The sequence below is a fragment of the Camelus ferus genome, chromosome 15 (assembly GCF_009834535.1).
Source record: "Camelus ferus isolate YT-003-E chromosome 15, BCGSAC_Cfer_1.0, whole genome shotgun sequence".
Taxonomy (NCBI): domain Eukaryota; kingdom Metazoa; phylum Chordata; class Mammalia; order Artiodactyla; family Camelidae; genus Camelus; species Camelus ferus.
In genome coordinates this window covers 5,300,953-5,323,730 of record NC_045710.1, presented here as the reverse complement: position 1 = coordinate 5,323,730, position 22,778 = coordinate 5,300,953, and the positions used below count along the sequence as shown (strand labels likewise).

Sequence of the window (22,778 nt, the reverse complement as noted above, 5' to 3'; positions counted from 1 at the left end):
AGCGCTGGCACCCATGGTCTAGCCCAGTGCCACAGTGCCGATGGACGCTCGAGACTTGCCCGAGGCCCCGGGAGGGGAGCCGCAGGTGCAGAGCGGGAGCGCTGCACGCTCCTCGGTGCCCTGCTGCCTTCTCCGCTGCGCGTGGCTCCGTCGTGCGTCTGGTCTTTCGTGTTGAATGGGCCCTGGCTCTTTGCCTTGGAGAAGCCACGTAACCTCGCTGATGCTCAGCTTCCTCATCTGGGAAAAGCAGACCTGCTTCCGAGGTCTGATTTAAAGATCACTCAGCCTTAGCTTTCTTACTTTAAGTTACTGTTATTACTGCCCCAGAGGGCAGATTCCATGGAGCTTTAAAGACTCAGAAACTGAAACTGTTCTGTGTTAAATGACCTCTTCTCAGCAGAGACGGCTCAGTGTCCAGATACTCCTTTTATCTGTTGATGCTTCTCTAAGGCCCGAGAGGTGTCAGTCAGTTTGTTTTCTAGGCTTTAGAAGGATTTCTAGGTTATGTGAATACTCCCAATACTTTACAATTTTGAAAGCATTCCAGGGGAATTTTACTTGACGCCTTTACCTTCCTCCAGTCCAGGTCCCACTAGGAAGTGGCGGCATCAGCTCCTTCTGTGACCGTGCAGGGAGGGGCCCGCTGAGGAGGGCCTGTCTCAAGCCAGGTCTCCTCAGTGGCGTTTTGTTACGGTTATTTCAAAGAGTTGCTCTTACGAGTACTGTATTCAGTCTATTTTTACTTGAGGTATGCTGCTCACGGTGGGACCTGTGTTTCATTGCAAAGCATTTTTTCAGAGGAAGGAGTGATAGAGCATTTCTTTACCCTTTTCTTCTTCCTTGAATGATTTAGCATCAGATGCCTGTGTGCCTTTCACTGGTTCACAGTTTATTGAGGCGCTATTATGTCGGATGTGGCGGTGAACAGAATGGTGAGCATCCTGCCCTCGGGGAGCCTGTGGATTTGAAGGCTGCCACCTGGGAGTTTGCAGAGCTGCCGAGTCCTTCTTTCTCCACCTTCTCTGCCGCAGGGCTTCCTCCGTAGATAGCTTTGTTTAGATCACCTTTCTACCGCGTTGAAAAGGCAGGAACAGAATTAGCACAAAGTTTAATTGTAAGGAGCTTGGGAATTGCAGAGGCAGTGCTGGTATCAGTAAGTATCCTGCTGTCCAGTGTACTGTCACTTTGACTTTTAGAAATTGATGGTAATTGCCGAATTAAAGTATTAAAAAGGAAGATCTTGGTTTTCATTAAACTGGCTCCGTTTGCTGGATTGATCAAGTGAAAAGTCAAAAAAAAAAAAAAGATGAGACTCAACTGTAGATCATTTTTATTTCCACCCAAGGTTTAGAACTTGTAACCTGTTTTCAGACAAATATTTGTCCACATCCAGCTGTCTGTCACTCAGGAGCAGGCCTGGACAAGAAAGTTAAAGATCCCGGAGAAGGGGGGGGTCAGGGCCGTTCAGACTGCAGGCGTAGGACCAGGCCTCCTCATCAGCAGTCAGCACCTCTCTCAGGAGGTTCCTTCACGGTTTCTAAAGCACTTTAGAAGTGCATTTTTATTATTCTGTTTCAATTTGGAAACGTAGTCACATGTTTTTCTTTATTAATAATACGGTGAAAAATTATATTCACGTCCAGCTTCGAAGTCTTTGTGTCAGGCTTCAGCTTAAGAAAACTTTTTAAAAATTCTGTTTTAATTTTTTCAGGCCCTTTTTGGCGGGGGGGGGGTGGATTGGGCTTATTTATTTATTTGTTTATTTATTTATTTGTTTATGTTAATGGAGGTGCTGGGGATTGAACCCAGGACCTCGTGCACACTGCTAAGCTTGTGCTCTACCGCTAAGCTGTATACCCTCTCCCCAAGAAAACTTTTTTCCTAAACAAGAAACTGCAGCTAAATTGAGATATTGTGGAAGAAATGTGATACTGCACTAATGATATCATTGAAATCCTAGAGTATACTTAAAAGTTAAAAAATAACAAAATTATACTTTGTACTTGGGGCTTTTAAAAGATTGCCCTTTAAATGTGGTGTTAAACCTCGTGTCAACTTTGACCTGATTATTATTCCTCCCTTGGTTTAAAGAGTAGGTTACATTTTCCAACCAGGTAACAATAGCTTTCTTTTATGTTTTGGATATCTTGTAGTAAACTAATTTCATTAGCATTCCTTTTTGGTATTTTTTCAAGTCTCCGTAGATATGCATAGTAACTTTCTAAAAAAACTACTTACGTTGAGGTTGATATGTAAACTAGAAAACAGGGTTCCCATGAAGTTCTCCAGATAATGAATATTTTAAAAGAAAAATATTGTGAATTAACTTTGACTCAGTATTGTCAGTTATCTCTAGATTATTTTAACTATTTTAAGAATATTTACCAACTGACCTAATTGGTATAGAAGAATAATTAATAGCAGTGTGTCTGCTTTGAATTAGAGTTTAAAGACCTACATCAGTAAAACAGTTAACTCATAGTGTGCACATATTTCCCACTGTTACATTCATGATTTCTTGAGCTGCAAAGCTCTTACGGCCTTTCTTCTCAGATGGTATTTTAGCGCATCAGTTATGTGGTCCGTGCTCAGTGACACAAAACCCAAATTTGAAAAGTGTATTTCTGAACATTAGCGTGGCTAGATAATATTTTATTTTATGAAGGGATCATGTGAAGTTCGAGTAGTAAGTTGGTCTGCAATTAATAGTTGCAGTTTTTTAGCAGAATATTTAAAAATTAATTTTAAACTTATATGTAGTATGAATGTTGACTTTCCGTAGCAAATTTGACTTATGTGGTTTTCTTGTTGAATGTATGGCCCATGATTTATTCTTTTGATAGAATATAAAGTTTGAGAGTACAATTTTAAAATTGCCAGACACGTGTTAATGAAATTAAACTACTGTGTGTGTGTGCGTGAGAGTGTGAGTGTGTGAGTGCTCCTTGCTTTGTGTTGCTCTGGGGGTGGTGTGTTCAGAGTTACAGGAAATAAGAGGAATGACAGAAGTGCTTATTATATACGTGTATCTGATGTGTACTTTAAGCTCGTGTCCTTCATTCTGTTTTATTCCTTCCTTAAGCCGTGTGACTCTGGGTTTAACAAACAGAGACAGGTACAGAAACTTTCAGTGAAATCTTACTCACTTTTCTTATTTTAGACTATTAGAAGCAATCATTGGCAGCTTCATGCTGGGCTGTTCATAATCTGTGCTCATTTCAGTGCCTCGGGTTTATTTTAATAGCTGCTTTCGGCCTTTGCATGGCTCTCATTTCTGGCTAATCAGTTCTAAGCTTATTTAATAAATTTACCAAAGATGATAATGTTTCAGAGTGTAGTTTTAATCTACTTACAATGTAAAATCATATAGTTACATCAAAGTAATTTAAATCTGTTTTGGTAGCTTTACTTTACCTGGAGGAATTCTGATTTGTGTGTATTTTGAAGTTTATATTTAACAGTTTAAACAAACTAACATGTACATTCAGTTTTCTGTGTTAGAAAAAACATTTTAATAAATTGTGATGTATCCTGAAATGATCTGTTCTTGACTTGTAAAAGGTGAATTTCGAGTACGAATGCATGGCAAACTTTAAAGTATTACCATTCTGTATGTTGTCTAAGTAATGCAATTAGTTTTCTATTAAGAATTTACATATTGAATTACTGAATATGCTTTTTCCTTATCACTTTTGTACTCTTTCTCCTCCTTTTTATGAGATGTCCATCCAAAGATTATGATTTTGGTTACTGTGCTTCATCTGGTTTCAGAATAATTTTATTGTATGTGATTATTTTAGAAAAGACCTAGCAGGTAATTACCATTTCCCCTTTATTCAAAGAGGCATATTGTAACGTATTTTAATTTATTGATAATTTACCACTGATCTTGATAGAGCCTAACTCTAAATAATCGAGTCAGACTATAGTTTTGATGGAATTACAGGGATCTTAGGTCCATATGTGCGTCTGTCTTATAAAGCTTCTAAAAGTCATTCAGAGATAATCTATGTTTTCTACATAATCCCCAATGAGGGACAAAATATTTTTTTAATGATAAATTGTGAAAGTTTTAAAGGATCGTGAAAGTAAAATAATGTGGAGTTTTTTCTTTTAAAGGAAAAGAGTAGTAACTTTATTAACACGTCTCTGATGTGAGTTCCCAGATTGCCTTTAAGATACTCTAACATTTTACACCTGCCCCCCCTCCACGCAGACAGTTAATCTGTTCCGTGTCCGTTTTACTTGTCCTTTTTAGCACAATCAGAAATAGAATTTTTGTGTAAAAAAAACCCCCTGTTTTTTAACTTTAAAATAATTTTAGACTTAAAAGGCACAAAAATAGTATTCCCTTAATGTTTAACATTTTCCTAATTGTAGTGTATTTCTCAAGAGCAGAAATTATGACTGGCATAATGCTTTATTTGAATCTGACCAGTTTTTCCACTAATGTCAATTTTATGGTCCAGGATCCAATCCAGTTGTGTTTTGTTATTTCTCCTTAGAGTTCCCTAATCTGTGACAGTTCTTCAGTCTTTCCTTGTCTCTTATGACTGAATACTTCTGAAAAAGGAAGGAAACGAGGGAGGGAGGGAGGGAAAAATAATACAAATATGGGTATTAAAAATTCATAGAAAGCATTTTAAATTTCCATAGTAGATGGTGGTAATTAATGCTTTGAATATTGCCTGTACTCGCCCAGGCAGGAAACAGAACTATGTATAGAAGCACGAAAACTAAATTATGGAAATACTGGTGTTTGGCTGTTAGTATTTTTAAAGTAATTGAACTTCAGACCATGTAAAATATGGCATATTTTAAATTTACACTTAATTAAAAACAAACTGTAAGTAAATGTGTTTGGTGCAGTATGTTCCAAGTCATTAATTTACAGATTGTTTTGAGACTGTCTTATACTTGGAAACTTACTGAGACTCCCCGTAAAATTCCTACCCCAACTATCTGTTCAATATGGTCCCACCCTCTAGCTGTATTTATGTTTCTATATAGTATAGACGTATTCTGTGTGAATACTGTGTGTATATTTACTTGTCAGCTCACAATAGAGTATTAGGTTATACTTTTGTGTTACAGATGATGTATATAACAAGGAGCTAACAGGCAGTTTTGGCTATTACAGTCTGCTTTTGTCCTGATAATTATAAAAGAAGCAGTAGAAAATATAAATTTATACATCCTTGAGGACAAGATAAATTGTCTTTATCATTTTAAGACTGGATTGAATGGTAAATGAGACAGACCATTTGGCACATTCTCCTCTATCCGGGTTGGTTTGTCTTCTCTTTAGTGAGGTTACAGTTTCTGTAGCTCTTTAGAAATAGGCAGTTGGAGCAAAGACAGTAGGAACTTGTGAGACCTGACGAGTTAGGGCTCAGATCCAAATCTGTCACTAACTAGCTATTTATTTTGTGACTTTGAAGTCAAAACTTAAGCTCTGGCCCTCAGTGTCCACATCTGTAGTTGAGGAGATTCAGATATAATTGGCCACAAGGCAGATACTTCTTTAGTGTGTCAGCACATTGAGAAAATGTTTTTCTTCTAAGTAAATTTAGATTTATTATTTTGACTTTTCTTTTAAATTTTAATGGATTGTACGAACTTCCACTTGTGTTAAGAAGTAATACTGCGGTTTTGTATTTACAAGATACTGTACAGATTCTTAGGGGGAAGATACAAAATATGTTCAACTTTGGAAAGCTTCAGCTGTCGTAGACTGTTAAGGTATTCTGGAAAGAAATTTAAAGCTGTTTAGTATAGACACTTTTAAAATTATTTCATAGATTTACCTTTTGTGTTTTTGTAATGTAGGCATCAGTAATTCCCCCTGTTCCTTTTTTTAACCCCCGTCCTTCTGTTACAAGGGCTGCGCCCTTCTCTCTTGAGGTTGGGCTTGAGGTTAGGCTCTCTTGAAGTTGATCTAGGCTTGGTTCATGGAATGTTCTGTCTTCTTAGAAACGCAGAGTTGACCAGGCTGTATATGCTGTAGATACTCCTTAAGGTATAATAGTAGCAGAATCTGTTCCCTGATGACACTTCCCCATACCACGCACATTCGCTGTTTGTACTTTTGTTTGAAAAATGCACTGTTAATCACAGTACTTCGCAGTGTCACTTCGTGAATGTTTCTCTGTCACATGACTGCATATATCTGGTATTGAATGCTGTTCATACTTGTATTTTTCCATGACTGATCTAGGGGTCAGGCCCAGCCTCAGGAACAGTTTCATCACTGAATTCAATGAATGTGGATGCAGTTTGTGAGAAACTGAAACAAATAGAGGGGCTGGACCAGAGCATGCTGCCTCAGTACTGTGCGACCATCAAAAAGGTGACCAGCATGTGTACCTGCTGACTCGAGGCAGGGCTGAGGGTGCGGGAGACGGGCCGTGACGGTGCACACTTTGCACCTAGCTTCTTGAAGATGAGTTCTCTGTTGAAATGGGAAAGCTCCAAACGGAAATAGGTTTCTTACCATTTGTACCCTACAATTGCCCCTTTACCCCTTTGTTTATAAATGGATAAAAGAAAATAAAATGATTGTATTACAAGTTACTTTCAAATGACCTCATATAAGTAAAAAATGCTTTGATGAGGACTTCACATTTAGATGAACGGTAATTCATATTCCCAGTATGCAGCATAGAACATTTAAAGGCCCTTTATTTTATGTCACATTTTCTTTAATTGCAGGATTTGTTTGTGACTTAATAGTTATCCAGGTAAACCACACTTGGCTTTATTTTCCTCAGATTCTCCCTTTCGTGTCTTATAAGACTTCTGATCATGTCCCCTCTGATGGTCCCTCCGAGTTTGGGTTTGCAAGGCTAACACATCTGGGGAGGTTTATTTCTGCCTAGATCTGATTCTTGCAATTCCAGTAGCCACCACAAACCTGGGATTTCGAGGAAGCCTTTCCATGTACAGGGCTAACTGAGTCCCAGTTTTAATAGATAGAATTAAAATTTCCACTAAGTCAGTTACACTTTTCCTGTCAGAGATACAGTGAAATACAACGTTAACAACAAGCCCCCAGTGTGTACATACTTGAAAGAACGGCATCTAAAAAGTTTTTGAAAGAATTACTGAGCTTATGGACCATTTTACTAATCTTAATCTCTGTTTAGTCAGAAAGGTTAATGGTAGTTTTCTCTCAGATCTGGTTAGTCAATCCCTGTTTGCAAAAGTGTCAGGCTCCGCCTTCCCAAGGCACACACCTGGCTTTCCCCTCCAGGCAGCCTGACTAGCGTCAGTTGGGAGTGAGGTCTGCCACGCGAATCCTTTGTGGGGACTTTGTCTCCGTCAGGCAGTGGTTTTCTCCCCACTGAGCTCTTCACTCCCAGGCCCCGGCTGTGTGAAGCCCAGTAGCAACTGGTTTCTCAGGTGCCGCGAACTTCCTGCCCTTCCACAGCAGGACCTCTGCCACTGACTTGCTCTGCACATTTTTTTCCTTCAGAAGTAACTTAAACCCAGGTATTCCGTAATTTTACCAAAGTTCATAAGGTCAGGTTGTGTATTTTCTATAATAAGGAAGCTACCTGTCATTAATAAAGAAAATTGCATCATTTCTTACTTGGAAGAGACTAGAATCACAGAGGCCCCATAGTGATAAGATCATTTCTTGTGCATTTAAGAGACCGGGAAATGTGTGGGTGGACATTCTTTATGCCTGAAGTTATCTAATGTGTCTGATCCACAAGTTGGTCAGTGCTTACTTCATTTAGAACTTCGTCAGAGACCGACACCCCGACAGACATCTCTGTCCCCTCCCAGCAGCTTGCCTTCATGTGTGCATTTTACGAGACTGGAGAAGAGCTAACAAGTTTGTTACTGCTCATGGCAGAGTAGGTAGTTTTGGAAATAGTTGGGAGCATTAGCTCTTGGGCTGGTCCCTGAAGAATGATTTATTTTCCTCGAGGGCCCATGACACTTGGAGAAGTACAGAGTGGCTTCTGTTTTCAGATTCTGCTTGTTTATTCATTAGTACGTGGGGTGATAACCTTCTTTAGGTCAGTATTTTCTAGTCTGTAGTGACTTTCTTAATACTACATATAAATACACATTTTAACCACTAATAATTCAGAGTTTCTCACATTTTGTTTGTCTTTGTACCTGGATTTGTTTTTGTTCAGGCGAACATCAATGGCCGTGTGTTGGCTCAGTGTAACATTGATGAATTGAAGAAGGAAATGAATATGAATTTTGGAGACTGGCATCTTTTTAGAAGCACAGTAAGATATTTCATATTTGTAGAATTATTTACAACATGATATAAAACAAGTGCCAGTAAGTACTGGTCTAAACAGATACTTTCCCATATTGAAAAAAACCTTAAATTTTACATGTATGTGTACAGCTCTTGTGTATTCTGTTATGCAGAATGAACACAGCAGTACTTATCAACATTTGCCTTTTGGGCATTTCACTTGGAAATTTGGGAAAGAGGCCACCTGCCAATCCTCCGTGCTGTCATTGACAAAGACTCTCCTCGACCTCACTCACCCGGGCTCCTCTGAGCCCCTAGGCCTCGCACTTGGTGTCTGTCCTGGTGGGGCCTGTATTGCCCAGTTGTGGGAAGAATCCTGTTAAGTCAGTTTAGAAGGAACCTCACCCTCAATATCTGATCAGACTCCTCGCTCCCCCGCCCCCAGCCCCCAGCGACGTCTTACCTCCTGGCCTGCCTCCAGCCAGAATCCCCCCAACCCCCGCTGTTTCCTCCTAGCAACTTCCCATCCCCTGACCCCCGCCTTGGCTGTAAATGACCATGTGCTCGTGCTGCTTTTGGAATTGAGCCCAGTTCTGTCCTGAGGTCTGTTTTCCCCCGTTGCAACAGATCCTGATTAAAATCCACTTTTACTGCTTTAGCTACTGTCCAGCTCTGCTTTTCTTTTATACATTCCAGTTGCATTTTGTTTTGTCCTTAAGTTAAATTTTAGACTAAAGTAGTAATAACATAATAGTCAATTTAGCATATAATATATATATATGATGATTGTTCCAGTCATCCTTCAGGATCTGCGGGGGGTTCGTTCCAGGACCCCTGTGGGTACCAGAATCTTCGGATTCTCAAGTTCCTTACATAAAATGGCATAGTATTTGTATGTAAGCTACACACATCCTCTCGTATAGGTTAAATCCTCTCTAGATTACTTATAATACCTAATACAGTGTAAGTGCTGTGTTAATAGTTGCCAGTGTGTGAAATTCAAGTGTTGCTTTTTGGAACTTTCTGGAATTCTTTTCCCAAAGATTTTCACTCTGTGATTGGTTGAATCTGCAGGTGCAGAACCACTGGGTACCGGGGGGCTGACTGTACTTCCTAAGTACAGATGATCCTTGAACAGCTCAGAGCTCAGTCCACTGATGCCTTATCCTTCCGGACCCGCGGTTCCTCCGCGTGTGCGGCTTCAGGCAGCCCCAGACCGGGTAGTAAGTGGTGCGGTCTTTGCTAGAGAAGTACCTGCGCGTGGGTGCACCTGCACGGCCCAGACCTGCGCTGTTCAAGGGTCAGCTGTGTTAATTCAGATAAAAGACAAGCAGACATAGTACAGGTTTATTCAAAACTCACTTACAGGAAGCAAGCGTTCTCATTTCCATTATAATAACCTTATGTTTTATTTTAAAAATAATTTCTAAAGCTTCTAAAATGCAATTTGCCAGTGTAGATATTTATGACTTGTGACTTTTTTTTTTTTTCTGTGAAGGTCCTGGAAATGAGGAATGCAGAAAGCCAGGCGGCCCCTGAAGACCCGCGTCTGCTGGGCGAGAATGGCGGGGGCCCGGCCCCGCACGGCGAACCCGCCTGCCGCCCCTCGCACGAGCTGCCCCACACCGAGCTCTCCAGCCAGCCGCCCTACACGCTGAACTTCAGCTTTGAAGAGCTGAACACGCTCGGCCTGGATGAGGGGGCCGCCCGCCACAGCAACCTGAGCTGGCAGGTACTTACGGAGCGTCACTCTGCGTGTCACTGACGGGCAGGGTTTAACTCCCCGAGGTTACGTCGGCGCATCCACGTCCTCCTCCGGCCGATCGGCGATGAGCACTGAGCGGGCGGGCGGGGCGCCCCCCCCCCCCCCGGGCCGGGCCCCTCTGCGGAGGACAGGCGGCGGCAAAACAATGGGGAAACGCTCCCCGAAACTGCCGCGAACTGGGAAAGCAGTGAAGTAGGATAGTGGTCTCGAGAGGAGGTAGGAAGTGGGCTGCCTCGGCGGTCAGCTAAGCTCAGCCTTCGCCTTGCGGTTTCCCTGTTAAGTCCATTCATCAGGGGCTAAAATGCATCTTTGTTGCAAAACTTGCCACGTGTTACCCCTGTGAGCACCCTCGCTTGTGTTTCCAGTTCGTATCCACACTGTTCACAGGTATTCACGTTCTTTTTATTACCTGCTGTTAGAGATGGGTGGGTTCTTTCTTTGTACGTTCTGAGAGGAGACAGGACAGGCGAGGGTCAGGAATAAACACGAAAGTCAGAGAACACGAGGAGGAGTAAGGGGAGGGTGAGAGGGAGAGTAAACTAGGGAAAAACCAGGGCAGGGTAGGAAAAAGAGAAGACAAGACAGGGAGGAAACATAGTAAAGAGAGAACGCTCTACTAAAAGGAGCCGCGCTCAGGAAAAGCAGTACCTGTGAGGTCTACCAGTTTTAAAGGCGTCTGGTTTGGTTTGGTTTGGTTTGGTTTGGTGGTAAAAGTATTTTTTGGTTGATACTGTCTTTTTCTTCTACATACTGTCTACCTTATTTCTGTAAGTTGGGAAGCCATTTTATTATTGTGTGTTAATAACTAAGATAACAATGTCTTCATTTTACAGTAAGTCCACACTCCACCCTTGTATCTGCCTATTTCAGCACTGTAATTCCTTTCTTTTCCCCGGAATTCCTTTTAACATTTTTAAAGAAATTCTCATCCCCTGCTTTTCCATGCTTGGTATTTACCACCGTGACCTGGAAACCCTCACAGCCTTCCTGTCAGTGCAGCGGTTCTCAAATTTTTTTTTAAACCTTAGAATCCTTTTACGCTCTTAAAAATTATTGAAGACCCCAAAGAGCTTCTGTTTATATGTTTTCTCTGTCAGTAGTTACTGTATTAGAAATAGAAGTGAGAAACTTTAAAAAATACCTACTGATTTACTTTAAAGCAAACCAGTTCCATGTTAACATAAATAACATCTTTATGAAAAATGATAGTATTTTCCAAAACAAAACATATTTCCTGAAAATGATACTGCTTTGCAACTCTCTTTAATGCCTGGCTTAACAGAAGACAGCTAGATACCCATGTCTGCTTCTGCATGAAATCTCTGGGGATATCCCACGCGGTGGAGGCCCTGGGAACTCCACTGTGAGAATGAGTGTGACGAGGCAAAGGACATCTTCATATTCTTACGAAAATAGGTTAGACCTCGTGGATCCCCCGAGAAGGGGCACATGTACTGCATTTGAGCGCAAGGGTGTCACTGTCTTTGCAGGCTGAATTAGGTCTCAGGGAACCTTCTCATGGAGGTGGGTCATTTTCTCCCTGTGGAAGGAAGACTCTGCCTTATTTCTGCTTTGTTTCAAACTTTGCTTTTATCCCTTCTTAAACTTCCTTGATTCTTTTTGTTCAATTTCCTTCCTCTTTTTCCTAGTCTTTACTTTTCAATCCTCATTTATTAGCTTTTCTGAGATCTGAAGCAATTCTAATCCTAAATCGTCACACTGGAAATCAAATATTTAAAAATATTTTCTTTCTCTGTTTACTTGGACCTGGCTGTTGGCCTCCTGGCTTCCATTTCTGTTCACTTGGATCCTGTATTTATCTTTTTATCTTTTCCATTGCACTCTATACTTTTCCTTTTAAATTCTTTTTTTTTTTTTTTTGTATTTTGAGTATATTTTCTCTGAATTGAAATTTGACAGAAACATCATGTTGTACAAGTTGAGAGAGATTCTTTTTAACATACACTGACGACTTGAGTTTTTTCCCCCCCAGTGGAGGCACTGGGGATTGAACCCAGGACCTCACGCATGCTAAGCATGCACTCTACCACTGAGCTCTACCCTCCCTCCGAGTATTTTATTTTTGAAATATATCTTAACTCTCATCTTTCTCTTTTCTAAGAGGAATTTTTATATTTTATCAATGAGGTGACATTTGCCTTAAATAAGTTGCCTTAAATAAATAAAAGTTTGAAGTTACAAAAACAAGTCCTAAGGTTATTTGTTAATATAAACTTAATTATACTTTAAAATATTAACAATAAACTAATTGTATTAAAATTTGTATGATGCTTTCTAATAACAGTAAAATTACTCATAAATTCAGAGCTTTTATTAAACTGATATGCAAAATTCTTTTAAAAGATTTTGATATTTTAAGGTCTAAAAATTCTTACAGTACATATATATATTTCCTAAGCTAATGTTTATTATGCCTTTTTTGGTTTATTTGAATTCTTAAATGATTATTATTTTCTTGTCTTTACAGTCACAAACCCGCAGAACCCCAAGTCTTTCGAGTCTCAATTCCCAGGATTCCAGTATTGAAATTTCAAAGCTTACTGATAAGGTGCAGGCCGAGTATAGAGATGCCTATAGAGAGTACATTGCTCAGATGTCCCAGTTAGAAGGGGGCCCAGGCTCCACAGTGAGCGGCAGGTCTTCTCCGCACAGCACGTACTATATGGGTCAGAGTTCGTCAGGGGGCTCCATTCACTCGAACCTAGAACCAGAGAGAGGGAAGGATAGTGAGCCAAAGCAAGATGATGGAAGGAAGTCCTTTTTAATGAAGAGGGGAGACGTTATAGACTATTCTTCATCAGGTGTTTCCACTAACGATGCCTCGCCCCTGGACCCCATCACTGAAGAAGACGAAAAGTCAGATCAGTCAGGCACTAAGCTGCTCCCAGGCAAGAAGCCCTCAGAAAGGTCGAGTCTCTTCCAGACAGATCTGAAGCTGAAGGGCAGTGGGCTGCGCTATCAGAAACTCCCAAGTGATGAGGATGAATCCGGGACAGAAGAATCCGACAACACTCCGCTGCTCAAGGACGACAAGGACAGAAAGGCCGAGGGGAAAGTAGAGAGAGCGTCGAAGTCTCCAGAACACGGTGCAGAGCCCATCAGAACCTTCATCAAGGCCAAAGAGTACCTGTCGGACGCCCTCCTGGACAAAAAGGACTCGTCTGACTCTGGAGTGCGGTCCAGCGAGAGCTCCCCCAACCACTCTCTCCACAACGAGGCGGCCGACGACTCCCGGCTTGAGAAGGCCAACCTCATCGAGCTGGAAGAAGACAGCCACGGCGGGAAGCGGGGGCTGCCACGCAGCCTGAGCGGCCTGCAGGACCCCGCTGTGGCTCGCATGTCCATTTGTTCTGAAGACAAGAAGAGCCCTTCTGAGTGCAGCTTGATAGCTAGCAGCCCGGAGGACGGCTGGCCCGCCTGCCAGAAGGCCTACAACCTCAACCGCACACCCAGCACCGTGACCCTCAACAACAACAGCGCTCCCGCCGGTAGAGCCAACCAGCATTTTGATGAAATGGAGGGAATTAGGGAGACTTCCCAAGTCATCCTGAGGTCTGGTTCCAGTTCCCACTCAACTGCTATTCAGAATGAGAATCTGAAAAGTATGACGCATAAGCGAAGCCAGCGTTCCAGTTACACAAGGCTCTCAAAAGATTCTTCAGAGCTCCATGCAGTGGCCTCTCCTGATAGTACAGGCTTTGGAGAAGAAAGAGAAAGCATTCTTTAAGAAAAACAAGCAGAAGTAGCGTAGGATTATTATACCCCCGTGGCGCAGCTGACCTGAGTCCTGGCGTGAACCCGTCCACGCACGTCATCTCTGTACATTTCACTAACACGTGGTTAGTGCGCGAGAAGGCCTTCGCTGAAAGGGACGTGTGCTGTCCGAGAGAGGGTTCCTGCGTCAGCCTCTGTTGTCTTTGTAGTGAGGGCCTTAAACCCCACCGTTGTCATTATACCTTTCACTGGCAGATAATCCCAGACAAGATGGGAGTATAAAGATAGGTCGGAAATACTGTATTAAGTATAAAAGGGCTTAATTTGCCAACAGAATAAAAAGCCAGTGATTCCTTTTATAGAACACTCATGCATTAACATTTGATGGAAAGCATGATGTTAAATGAACCAGAAGCACATTTTGCTCTTAAGGAGTGAAAGGTCAGGATTTATAGGTCATGGAGTAGCCTAGAGCCTGAAGGTTAATGCTCTGTGAGTTCTACATAATAGACAAACTGCTTATCAAAGAGTTTTAAATGTTTAAGTAGAAAATATTAAAGAGGGCTTTAAAAATTGATAAGAAAGTGAGTCAGCAGTGCCCAAAGTAGAGCCCTGGTAACTGGACCAGTGTGAGCTGACGAGGAGAGTGTCCTGAGGGGAGGGAGGGCCAGTAACCACCCCCACCCCATGACCGGGACGCTCTTCTCCCCAAATCCCAGGCCTGGCTTCAGACACCATCCACTTGCCCGAGGGTCCACCCTGGTCTACTCTGTAACTCTTAAACTGTGTGCCCAGCTTTCCTTAGTGAGCCTAACAATGAGAAGAAAAAAATGAATTCTTTCTCTGGAGAATCAGGGAGACATGGAAAATGATAGGCACTAAAAATATGTATGGAATGGGGGAATGAGGAAATAATAACATCAAAGAGTGAATCAGCAAGTGACAGGAAATATTTAATTAGGTAAAATGAAATCATTGGCTTCTCTACCAAGGCAGAATTTATCTGCTTCATCTATTCTTAAGTCAGCATGTTAATTCTGGGGGAGGAGTATAAGAAATACTTTCAGAAAAAAAATTTAAAACATGTAACAAAGCAAGGATAAAACGAAGATAAATCTGGTATGACTTTTTATGTATCGTTAGCAGCATTAAGAGAATGATCACATTTAAGTATCGTGTGGACGAGAAATGCGCCGTCATCATGTGTTGACATTTTTTTTGCCGTTCTAACATAGCTTACTTGTGTAGAATAATTTTGGCAGTGTATCTTCAGTCACAGATACGATTGTAGATGGTGAGGTCGTAGATGAGTGATTATGTAGATTTAGTGTTACACTTCCGATGTTTTTCTAAACTTAGTGGATTTTTAAAATAAGCTGAACAGCTTATTATGTGACCGATCGTTGCATTAAAAAGTCGCTCTTTTGAGTTTCATTGCACTGATGTTTGTGTAATCTAACATTTTCATGAAGTGTTCATTTTGCATGAGTTTAGCAAATGTTTTAACCAACTAAAAAAGGCAAGATGTTATTGACAGTATATATTGAAATTTAACATTTTAGCATTTATAATATTTATTAGTTTGCAATATTGTGTAATTAGTAATTATTTCAGGGCCAATGTTTTGTTCCTTTTCAGGTGAGTAGATGCGGCCTAGTGTCATTGTAGTATATTCTTTATTCTGTTTGTGAAGTTAGTGCCAATACAAATACGTGTACGAATAGATCTAGAAAACAATAAAAAAATTGCATGCTATTTGGACTCATGAATTTTTATTCACTATAGTGATGATTCAGATTTTGATAAAAAGTAACAAAGTAATTTGTGTTTGTTTTGTTACATGCCTCAGGTTCTTAAAGTTCAGGTTCATGTAGCAGTCACGCGGCTGGCAGAAGTGCTCTGAGCTGCTTTCACTAGTCTTTTTGAAAGAGCTTGGCTCTTAGGTCCGGTGCCTGAATGGTGCTTTTGTGAGGCATTAGTGCCCCACAGCACAGCTCTGTACCGTGCATTTGTGTAGCCACAAGAAGTAGGTTATCCAGATCCTGGGAGGATGTCAGTTATTGTATGAACATCATGGAAAAGTTTGCTTTTTTGTATTGTTCTAGAAACTGACAAACCAGATGGGTTATTGAGTCACGCCATCATCCCTTTGAATCCTACGTGTCTATGTGCGTGTATATCTATCTAGTTATAATGTATAGCTCAGTCTGCCCCTCGCATATGCAAAACGCCGCTTTAAGCTGGGTGAAAAGTGATAGAAAAGAAAATCAGTGCTCTAAATTTGCTAGTCCCTTAGATTCTGCCTCAGAGTCTTTCCACGTTTTACGCACTGTCTTACTTTAAGCCACAGATAGTTCTGTTCATGTGGCATAATATTAAGTCAGATCCATTCACCCTGGATGTGTGGCATGGTACTTATGCATACAGCCGTCTGCAGGAGACACTAGAAACAGAAAGAAGCTACTGCTCACTCTCAGTTGATAAAACTTGCATGATGCTGACTATTTAAGGGTCAGCTCTCAAATTCTGGGAAATTTAAGCATTCATAACTGAACCAGTATTAACAGGAAATTTTGTCTTCGTGTTATATTTTATTTGTGTGAGTTTCATATAGGAGAATAATTTTAATTGCCTAACCAAGTAATTTTAGAAACTTATTTGCTAAAATTCTTATCTTAGATTGAGAACTCTTTAGATCATTTGCATGTTATATAGTTCTGAGTAAAATATATTTGTAATCATGATTTTTGCCTCTTACAAATACTAACCATTAGAAAATATTTTTGAGTGAAATTAAATCCTCTATTCTTCTGGCTAAAATACTAAATTTAGAAGGTCTTAAGTCTACATAATTTTTGGTTATACCAGGAATTCTCAGCCTATTTAGAAGTATCCTAGAGTTTAAAAATCCCTGAATTCCTGGCTAGCTCTTGAGTAAATCAACATAACTCCAGGAAAAGAAAGCTAGAGGGCATTGTCCCCTTTGGTTTCTAGATGAGTGTCTTTGAGGGGACAAGCCGGTAAAAAGGACGGTGCAATGAAATTAACTTCTTTGACAAACACTTGAGATGGACTCTCCAGGCTCCTTCCCCACCTGCACTTCTAGAATTACACTGACACTTGGCAGAAGGGAAGAAACAGCCCGGGAGATGTTTTTGCTTGGGGGTAAGGGGGGATTGGCTGGCCTGGGTGGGCTATCTGAAATGATTGCATTTTAAATCTCCAAGTGGTGGTGCCCCTTGCCCTTTGCTACCTCTGAATTTTAAGCATAGACCATAATTATGCAAATGGATTGAAAAATAGAAATTGATACATAAATGTTAGCCTGCACTTGGATGGCCTTTGAATGGGTCATCACTTCAGAAAGGTTGAGAATCCTTGGTTGAGAATGATTAACTGGAAAGAGAATTAAAAATCTTACATATTTTAAACCCTTTCATGCCTAGGAAGAAAATGCTGCCCTTGAGATAGATAGATCTTCAAAGGATCCAGTTTAAACTAAGGTATGTAAAACTTTAGTTTTCAAAGTCAATTAGTTTTAAGCCGCTGTTGAAGCAGTTCTCACCAATTAGAGAATTTATACACTCACTACGTTAAGAAATAGAGTTAAGAAAGAAATATAGAACATAATTGCTAGGATTCAACCATTGTCACCGACACGGTCAAGGCTTCTGAAGTGGAATTACCAGCAGAGCACAGCCGCGGTGACACCAGGCCCGCGGTGCCCAGTCTGTGTGGCGGGTGAGAGGTTTCCTGACGAGGGCCTCCCAGCGCTCAGAGCACAAGACCCTTTGAATGGGATCTGGCTCACTGTGTGATGAACTCTGCCCTGAATTTCTAGTTACAGTGAGGCATTAAGAAAATAAAGAATTTATAAGAATAAAAGGATCAGTCAAGACAGAAGAGCAATTATTTCCAGGCTGTTAGGAGGATGACTCTTTTAAAAGTCAATAAAAATGCCCATGATTTGACCTAACTGGAGTGAGGACCAACCAAAATGGGCCAAAAATGTGAATTACAGTAAAATTGCACAATAACGGCAGTCTGGCTGTTTTAAAATACACAGAGTATTCTGACAACGTCTGTACAGGATGGCCAGCGGTCACTTGTTTACAAAGAATACCCTTAATTTCCTGAGGTTAATATGCCTCGCGTGGTGTTATTTATACCAGGGATGTATATATTATGAGCCCTTTCTTGAAAGTTTTGCCAGGACTTAACAAAACACAGAACAATATATCGAGCCATTATTAGAACTTGAATAAATGGAACTTAACTTTAAAAAAGAATATAGAACTGCCTGCTCCACATTATTTCAAATTAAGGAGTTGTTTGAAATAATTAAGATCGTCTTGATTACCCAGTACCGTTGTCTAATTTTAACATGTATTTTATACTTATTTACCTCATTTTCTTTCAAGGCCACAGGGCTCTAGATCTTAGTTCCCCGCCCATAGAGCATTCCTCCTGGCAGTTCGGTTACCTTCTCACGCTTGGCTTCCTCAGCAAACACAAGGGGGTGAAGACGACTGCCTGCCGCTCGGTAGTCCTGCTGTGGAGTCGAGTGAGGAAGAGATATGTGCTCACCTCTGCCAGTTTTCTTTGTTCTTAGTAGTTGTAAAACTTGAATTACTTTTAATCTTATAAAATTTTTATAAAATTTTAGATGAAAGCCCAAATGTATAGCAAAAAGCATGTAAATAAACTACATAACCTGACATATCTTATAGCATAAGATACGCTCCTTGGTCAAACGCCTAATAAAACGTTAGGTTATAGTTTTCAAAATGATCATAGTTTATGACACTTGCACTTTTTAGCCGTGCTTCTGAGAACTTACAGGCTGCATATTGTGCTTAGTGCAAATTAAACTCTTTATTTTTAAAGGATTTATTTTCTTTTTGAATTCTTCATGTGTTTTTTTCCCTCTCTCTATTTTTTTTACCTGAGTTTGATTTCACTCTTTCTGTGTCTTAAGTTTTTTTTTCTTTCTTTTTTTTTTTGGGTGGTGGTGGGGTTGTCATGTACTCATCCTGTTTTACCATAAAATATTCCTTAGAGCATTAGAACGGGAAAGGAACCCAAGCAAGCTTTTAGGCCAAACCCTGGATTTCAGCGAGCCAGTGGACATTCAGTCAGCACTTGTTAAGTGAGAGAATAAGGTATACGTAAACTAGAAGAGTCTGCCCACAGATCCTAAAAATACAGAAGCTGAATGCCTTCACACTGGGAGTTTGTGCTTCGTTCTTGCAGGCCCCCCCCTCTTCCCCATCACTTTATACCCACCCCCTACCTGTCTGGCCCTATAAACGCTTCTGTTTGTGACTCTGGGAATCAGTACATAATCCTATGCCCTATTTAAAGCTCCCAAGGACGGATACCCACAGCCCGTATTGATGAGTGCTGTCGTCATAGAGTGCCAGGCTGTGTGCTCTTCATGGGTGCATTTTAAAATCCTCTGTGTGCCTTAAGCCCTCTGTTTAGTCCTTTGTGGAGATGCCCATCTTATAAATTAATATAATTCTAGAATCAAATTACGATGGTTCAATTTACATTCTACTTCAGTATACTGAAAATATTTTTAGGTATAAGTTAGCTGTGGTGAGCACGTTTTCTCTCAGCCCCAGTTGAGGTCTCATTGTGATGAGGATGCTTAACTGCAGGGCCATCCCAGGAAACCTGGCAAGTGGGTTCACCCTTTCTCTAGCTCAGCTTTCCGAACTTTCATTTCCTCGTGTTATTTGTTATTGTCATTGGCCACCCATCATTGCTGTCTCACTCCTTAGGCTGACCGCTCTGAAAAACCTGAACTTGAATAAGCGTGTTGGGATCCTATATTGGGTATTTTTTTCTACATGATTGGGCCATTATATGTTGATTGAAAAATCCTTTATTAAGGTCGGCTAACCACCATAACAACCACCCCAAAGTCTCATTGACTTAATACACGTGAAGTTTATTTCTTATTCCCTTAACAGTTCAGTGTTGGCTAAGTTGACGTAAAGATCCAGGGGCCCAGGCTTCTTCGTCTTGTAGCTCCAGCAGCCTCCGAGGCTTCAGAGTCCTCGGCGCCATCCTCTGCCTTCTGTTGATGTACAGGGAGGAGAGAGGGTGGAGGACCACACGGGGGAAGTTTGTGCTGTCCAGGCACGGAAGCGCAGTACGCCCGTTCCATTGGCCTTCCTAAGTCACCTGCTTGTGCTGAGCTGCAAGGGGGTGGGGGGGGGGACGACAAGATGAACTTTATGTCTTGGAAGCTAAGGTTTTGGTAGCATGGGGAACTTGACCTGGATGATCTGTGCCAGATTCAATGCTGTGACTAATCTTGTTTTCAACTTTAGTACCAATATATATCTGTTTTTGGAAGACATCACTTTAAAATGTTACTTTGTATGCAGTTTTCCTTCTGGTGGGGAAATCTGTTAAAATCATAACACCTAACTTAGAAGGTTTTAGGGTTTTAGGGGAAGGTAGTTCTCAGTTAGCCAGTTCTTTCCGTACATCTGAGAAACTTCGCGAATTCTGACGTGGATCAGGTTGCAAGGAGAAGTCAGCAAGGTTAAGAATGGGGAGAAGAGTAAAGTTTCACAAATCCTCTAGAATCCTTTTTTTTACTCTCAGACCATGCAGATCTGCCTGATTTTTAAGATTTGATGACAAACTTTCTGTTGCTATCGATTCTTTCAATTTTCTTCCTCCTGGAACAGCGGCAACCAGGATGCTCCTCCTTGTGCCTGGCAGATGTGGAAGGACGTGGTCCTGGGAGGCTCCTGCGCCTGTGCAGGGGTTGGTAGTGAAAGAGAAGCCAAACTTCTGTTAGTGGCCACTCCGATCCGGGAAATACAGCCCCCAGCCTTAGCTGGCAGTGGGGAAATTAGACTTGATGTCCATCATTTTGTTTTTAAGCAAACTCGTCTGCAATCTGTCTCTACTGCCCCCTTTCCAGTTTTTTTCCCGTTAGCACTTCGTCAGTTCTAAAGTGCACTTTTTTTTTCTTCACACTTTGACTTTTCTGAGATGTCTTACAATTGACAGCATCTATGGCAGCATTTTTCCCTTAATGTTTCCTTAAGTAGCGACACATCCTACGGTTGATGGAGTCCTGCCTGGATTGACGGAGCATGCTGCTACTTTAATCCATGCCATGGTCACGTTGAGTTGTATCTTTAGCACTAGTAATAGACTAGTGATGCTTTACTGACCCTCCAAATCCAACATTTTATGTTGACTGTTTTATCAGTTATTACTCATTCTGTATTCATTTTGGATATTTAAAGTATTGCTATACCTTTATTATAATAAAAATAGCTTACATTTATTGAACACATTATGTGCCTGGCCTCCACATTTATTAACTAATTTGATTTTCACAACAACCTCATGAAGTAATTACTGTTACCCTCAATTTACAAGTGAGAAACTGCTAGAGAGACCAAGTGGCTTCCCAAGCTCACGTGGCGCCCGGACCCAAGTCCAGGCCGCGGGCTCCAGTGCCCACTCTTTACATCGCATTATACTTACTGTTTTTCAGCTAGTTAAGGATGAGTCAGTTCTTCCATTTTTTCCAAGATACATTTTAATTATAGCTTTATTTGTTGTATCATCATCGTCTACTTGTTTTAAATAGGGTTTGGGGTTTAAGAAAGATTAAAATCTTAAAAAAAATTTACAGCTGTGTAAATCATATTTATAGGGAAAAATCATTTTTTAAAAACATCAGACAGTTTTGTTCCTACTAGTTATTCTGCAACAATGTTCAATTTTTGGTTAAAAATCTACTGATTTTTTTTTAAACGTCCTTTATCCCATTATTACTCATGGATTAGACCATTACTTTGAAGTTTGTACATAATGTTGGATATATTCATTTTATCTGCTGTCTTACTGTTGTGTGACGTTCACATACTTGCCCTTCTGTGCGTCTGTTGTCAGTGTTCTGTGCTAGATTACAATCTTAAATACCACTGGATGTGTTTTCCTTTATATTCTATTATTGAACAGCATGAAGGCTTAATAAATGTTAATAGATAAGTGATACATGTCTAAAAAAGCATTACTGCAGTAGAGTTTTTTTTTTTTTTTTTTGAAGATTCTGGTCACTGTCTCCAGAAAAGAAACTGGGCAAAATGGGACTCTTTATCATTCATAATGACAACTACTGATTAAAGGCAAGGGACCAATAGACATGTCAGGCATAGTGGACAGACGGTGGGTCGAGATGGTGGTGGGTGACATTTTGCAGTGATACTGGGAGGCAGATATTTTTCCTGTCTTGTAACTGGGGACCTAAAGCTGGGAGAGGTTAAAAACCTTGCCTGGGTGTTAGAGCAGAAATTTGAACTCCGGTCTAATAACAAAGCCAGTTACTGTAGCCTTCCCACCTATGCCTTCTGCCTCTCCGGTGATGTGTAAGAACTCAGTTTGCAGACATTCGGGTGGTTCTGAGGGACGATCATGAGTGTGTAGCGTGAGAGGAAAACTTTGTGGTCATTTGGTACAGCTCCCTCATGTTTACAGATGAGGAAATTATCAAGTGGTCATATTATTACAAATAACGTTTGTGCTACATAGAATGGTTTGCCTTCAGCCCACTTTTAGCTTCATTTTACCTTCGTCTTAGCTCAGGCTGCTGTGACAAAGGGCCGTAGACTGGGTGGCTTATAGACAGCAGAATGTATGCCTCACGGTTCTGAAGCCTGGACGTCCACGATCAGGGTGCGGGCGTAGCCGGGTTCTGGTGAGCTCGCTCTTCCAAGTTACAGACAGCCGGCTGCCCCTCGCGTCCTCGTGTGGCAGAGAGCGGGGGAGGACGGGGGCTCTCCCATGGCTTCTGTAAGGGCACTAATCCTGCCGGGAGGGCTCCACCGCCACGCCCTCATCTAACCCTAATTACCTCCTGTGTGCTGCACCTCCTTGTACCAGCTCTGTGTCCGGGAGGGTTTTGATATATGATCTGGGGGGACACAAACGTTCCGTCCCTAACAGTCCTCTTCCTCTGGGCCACCTTCTGGCCAGCAGAACCCAGTGTTTCATCATTAGACCTCTTAAGTGCTA

General features: G+C 41.2%; 1 protein-coding gene and 2 long non-coding RNA genes across 9 annotated transcripts in view; 2 read left to right on the top strand and 1 right to left on the bottom strand.

Moving 5' to 3' along the window:
• Nucleotides 1-15,479, top strand: part of KIDINS220 (kinase D interacting substrate 220) — a 90,024-nt gene extending 74,545 nt beyond the window's left edge. For 4 of the 7 annotated variants that reach the window (XM_014565315.2, XM_032496978.1, XM_032496979.1 and 1 more), the window contains 4 exons: nt 6,218-6,349; nt 8,151-8,249; nt 9,723-9,956; nt 12,478-15,479. In XM_014565315.2, coding sequence (XP_014420801.1) covers nt 6,218-6,349; nt 8,151-8,249; nt 9,723-9,956; nt 12,478-13,737 — 1,725 coding nt within the window. In that variant the 3' untranslated portion in view covers nt 13,738-15,479. Of the gene's footprint in view, nt 1-3,082; nt 3,116-6,217; nt 6,350-8,150; nt 8,250-9,722; nt 9,957-12,477 lie in introns of all 7 variants that reach the window. The other 3 variants (XM_014565313.2, XM_032496976.1, XM_014565312.2) reach the window with 1 other exon arrangement.
• Nucleotides 1,833-21,946, bottom strand: LOC116668877. Its single transcript, XR_004326103.1, has 3 exons — nt 21,559-21,946; nt 7,774-7,777; nt 1,833-1,844 (listed from the first exon to the last, which is right to left on the bottom strand). It is a non-coding gene; the product is annotated as an uncharacterized LOC116668877 (long non-coding RNA).
• Nucleotides 15,660-21,759, top strand: LOC116668874. Its single transcript, XR_004326100.1, has 2 exons — nt 15,660-17,227; nt 18,146-21,759. It is a non-coding gene; the product is annotated as an uncharacterized LOC116668874 (long non-coding RNA).
• Nucleotides 21,947-22,778: the final 832 nt, after the last annotated feature.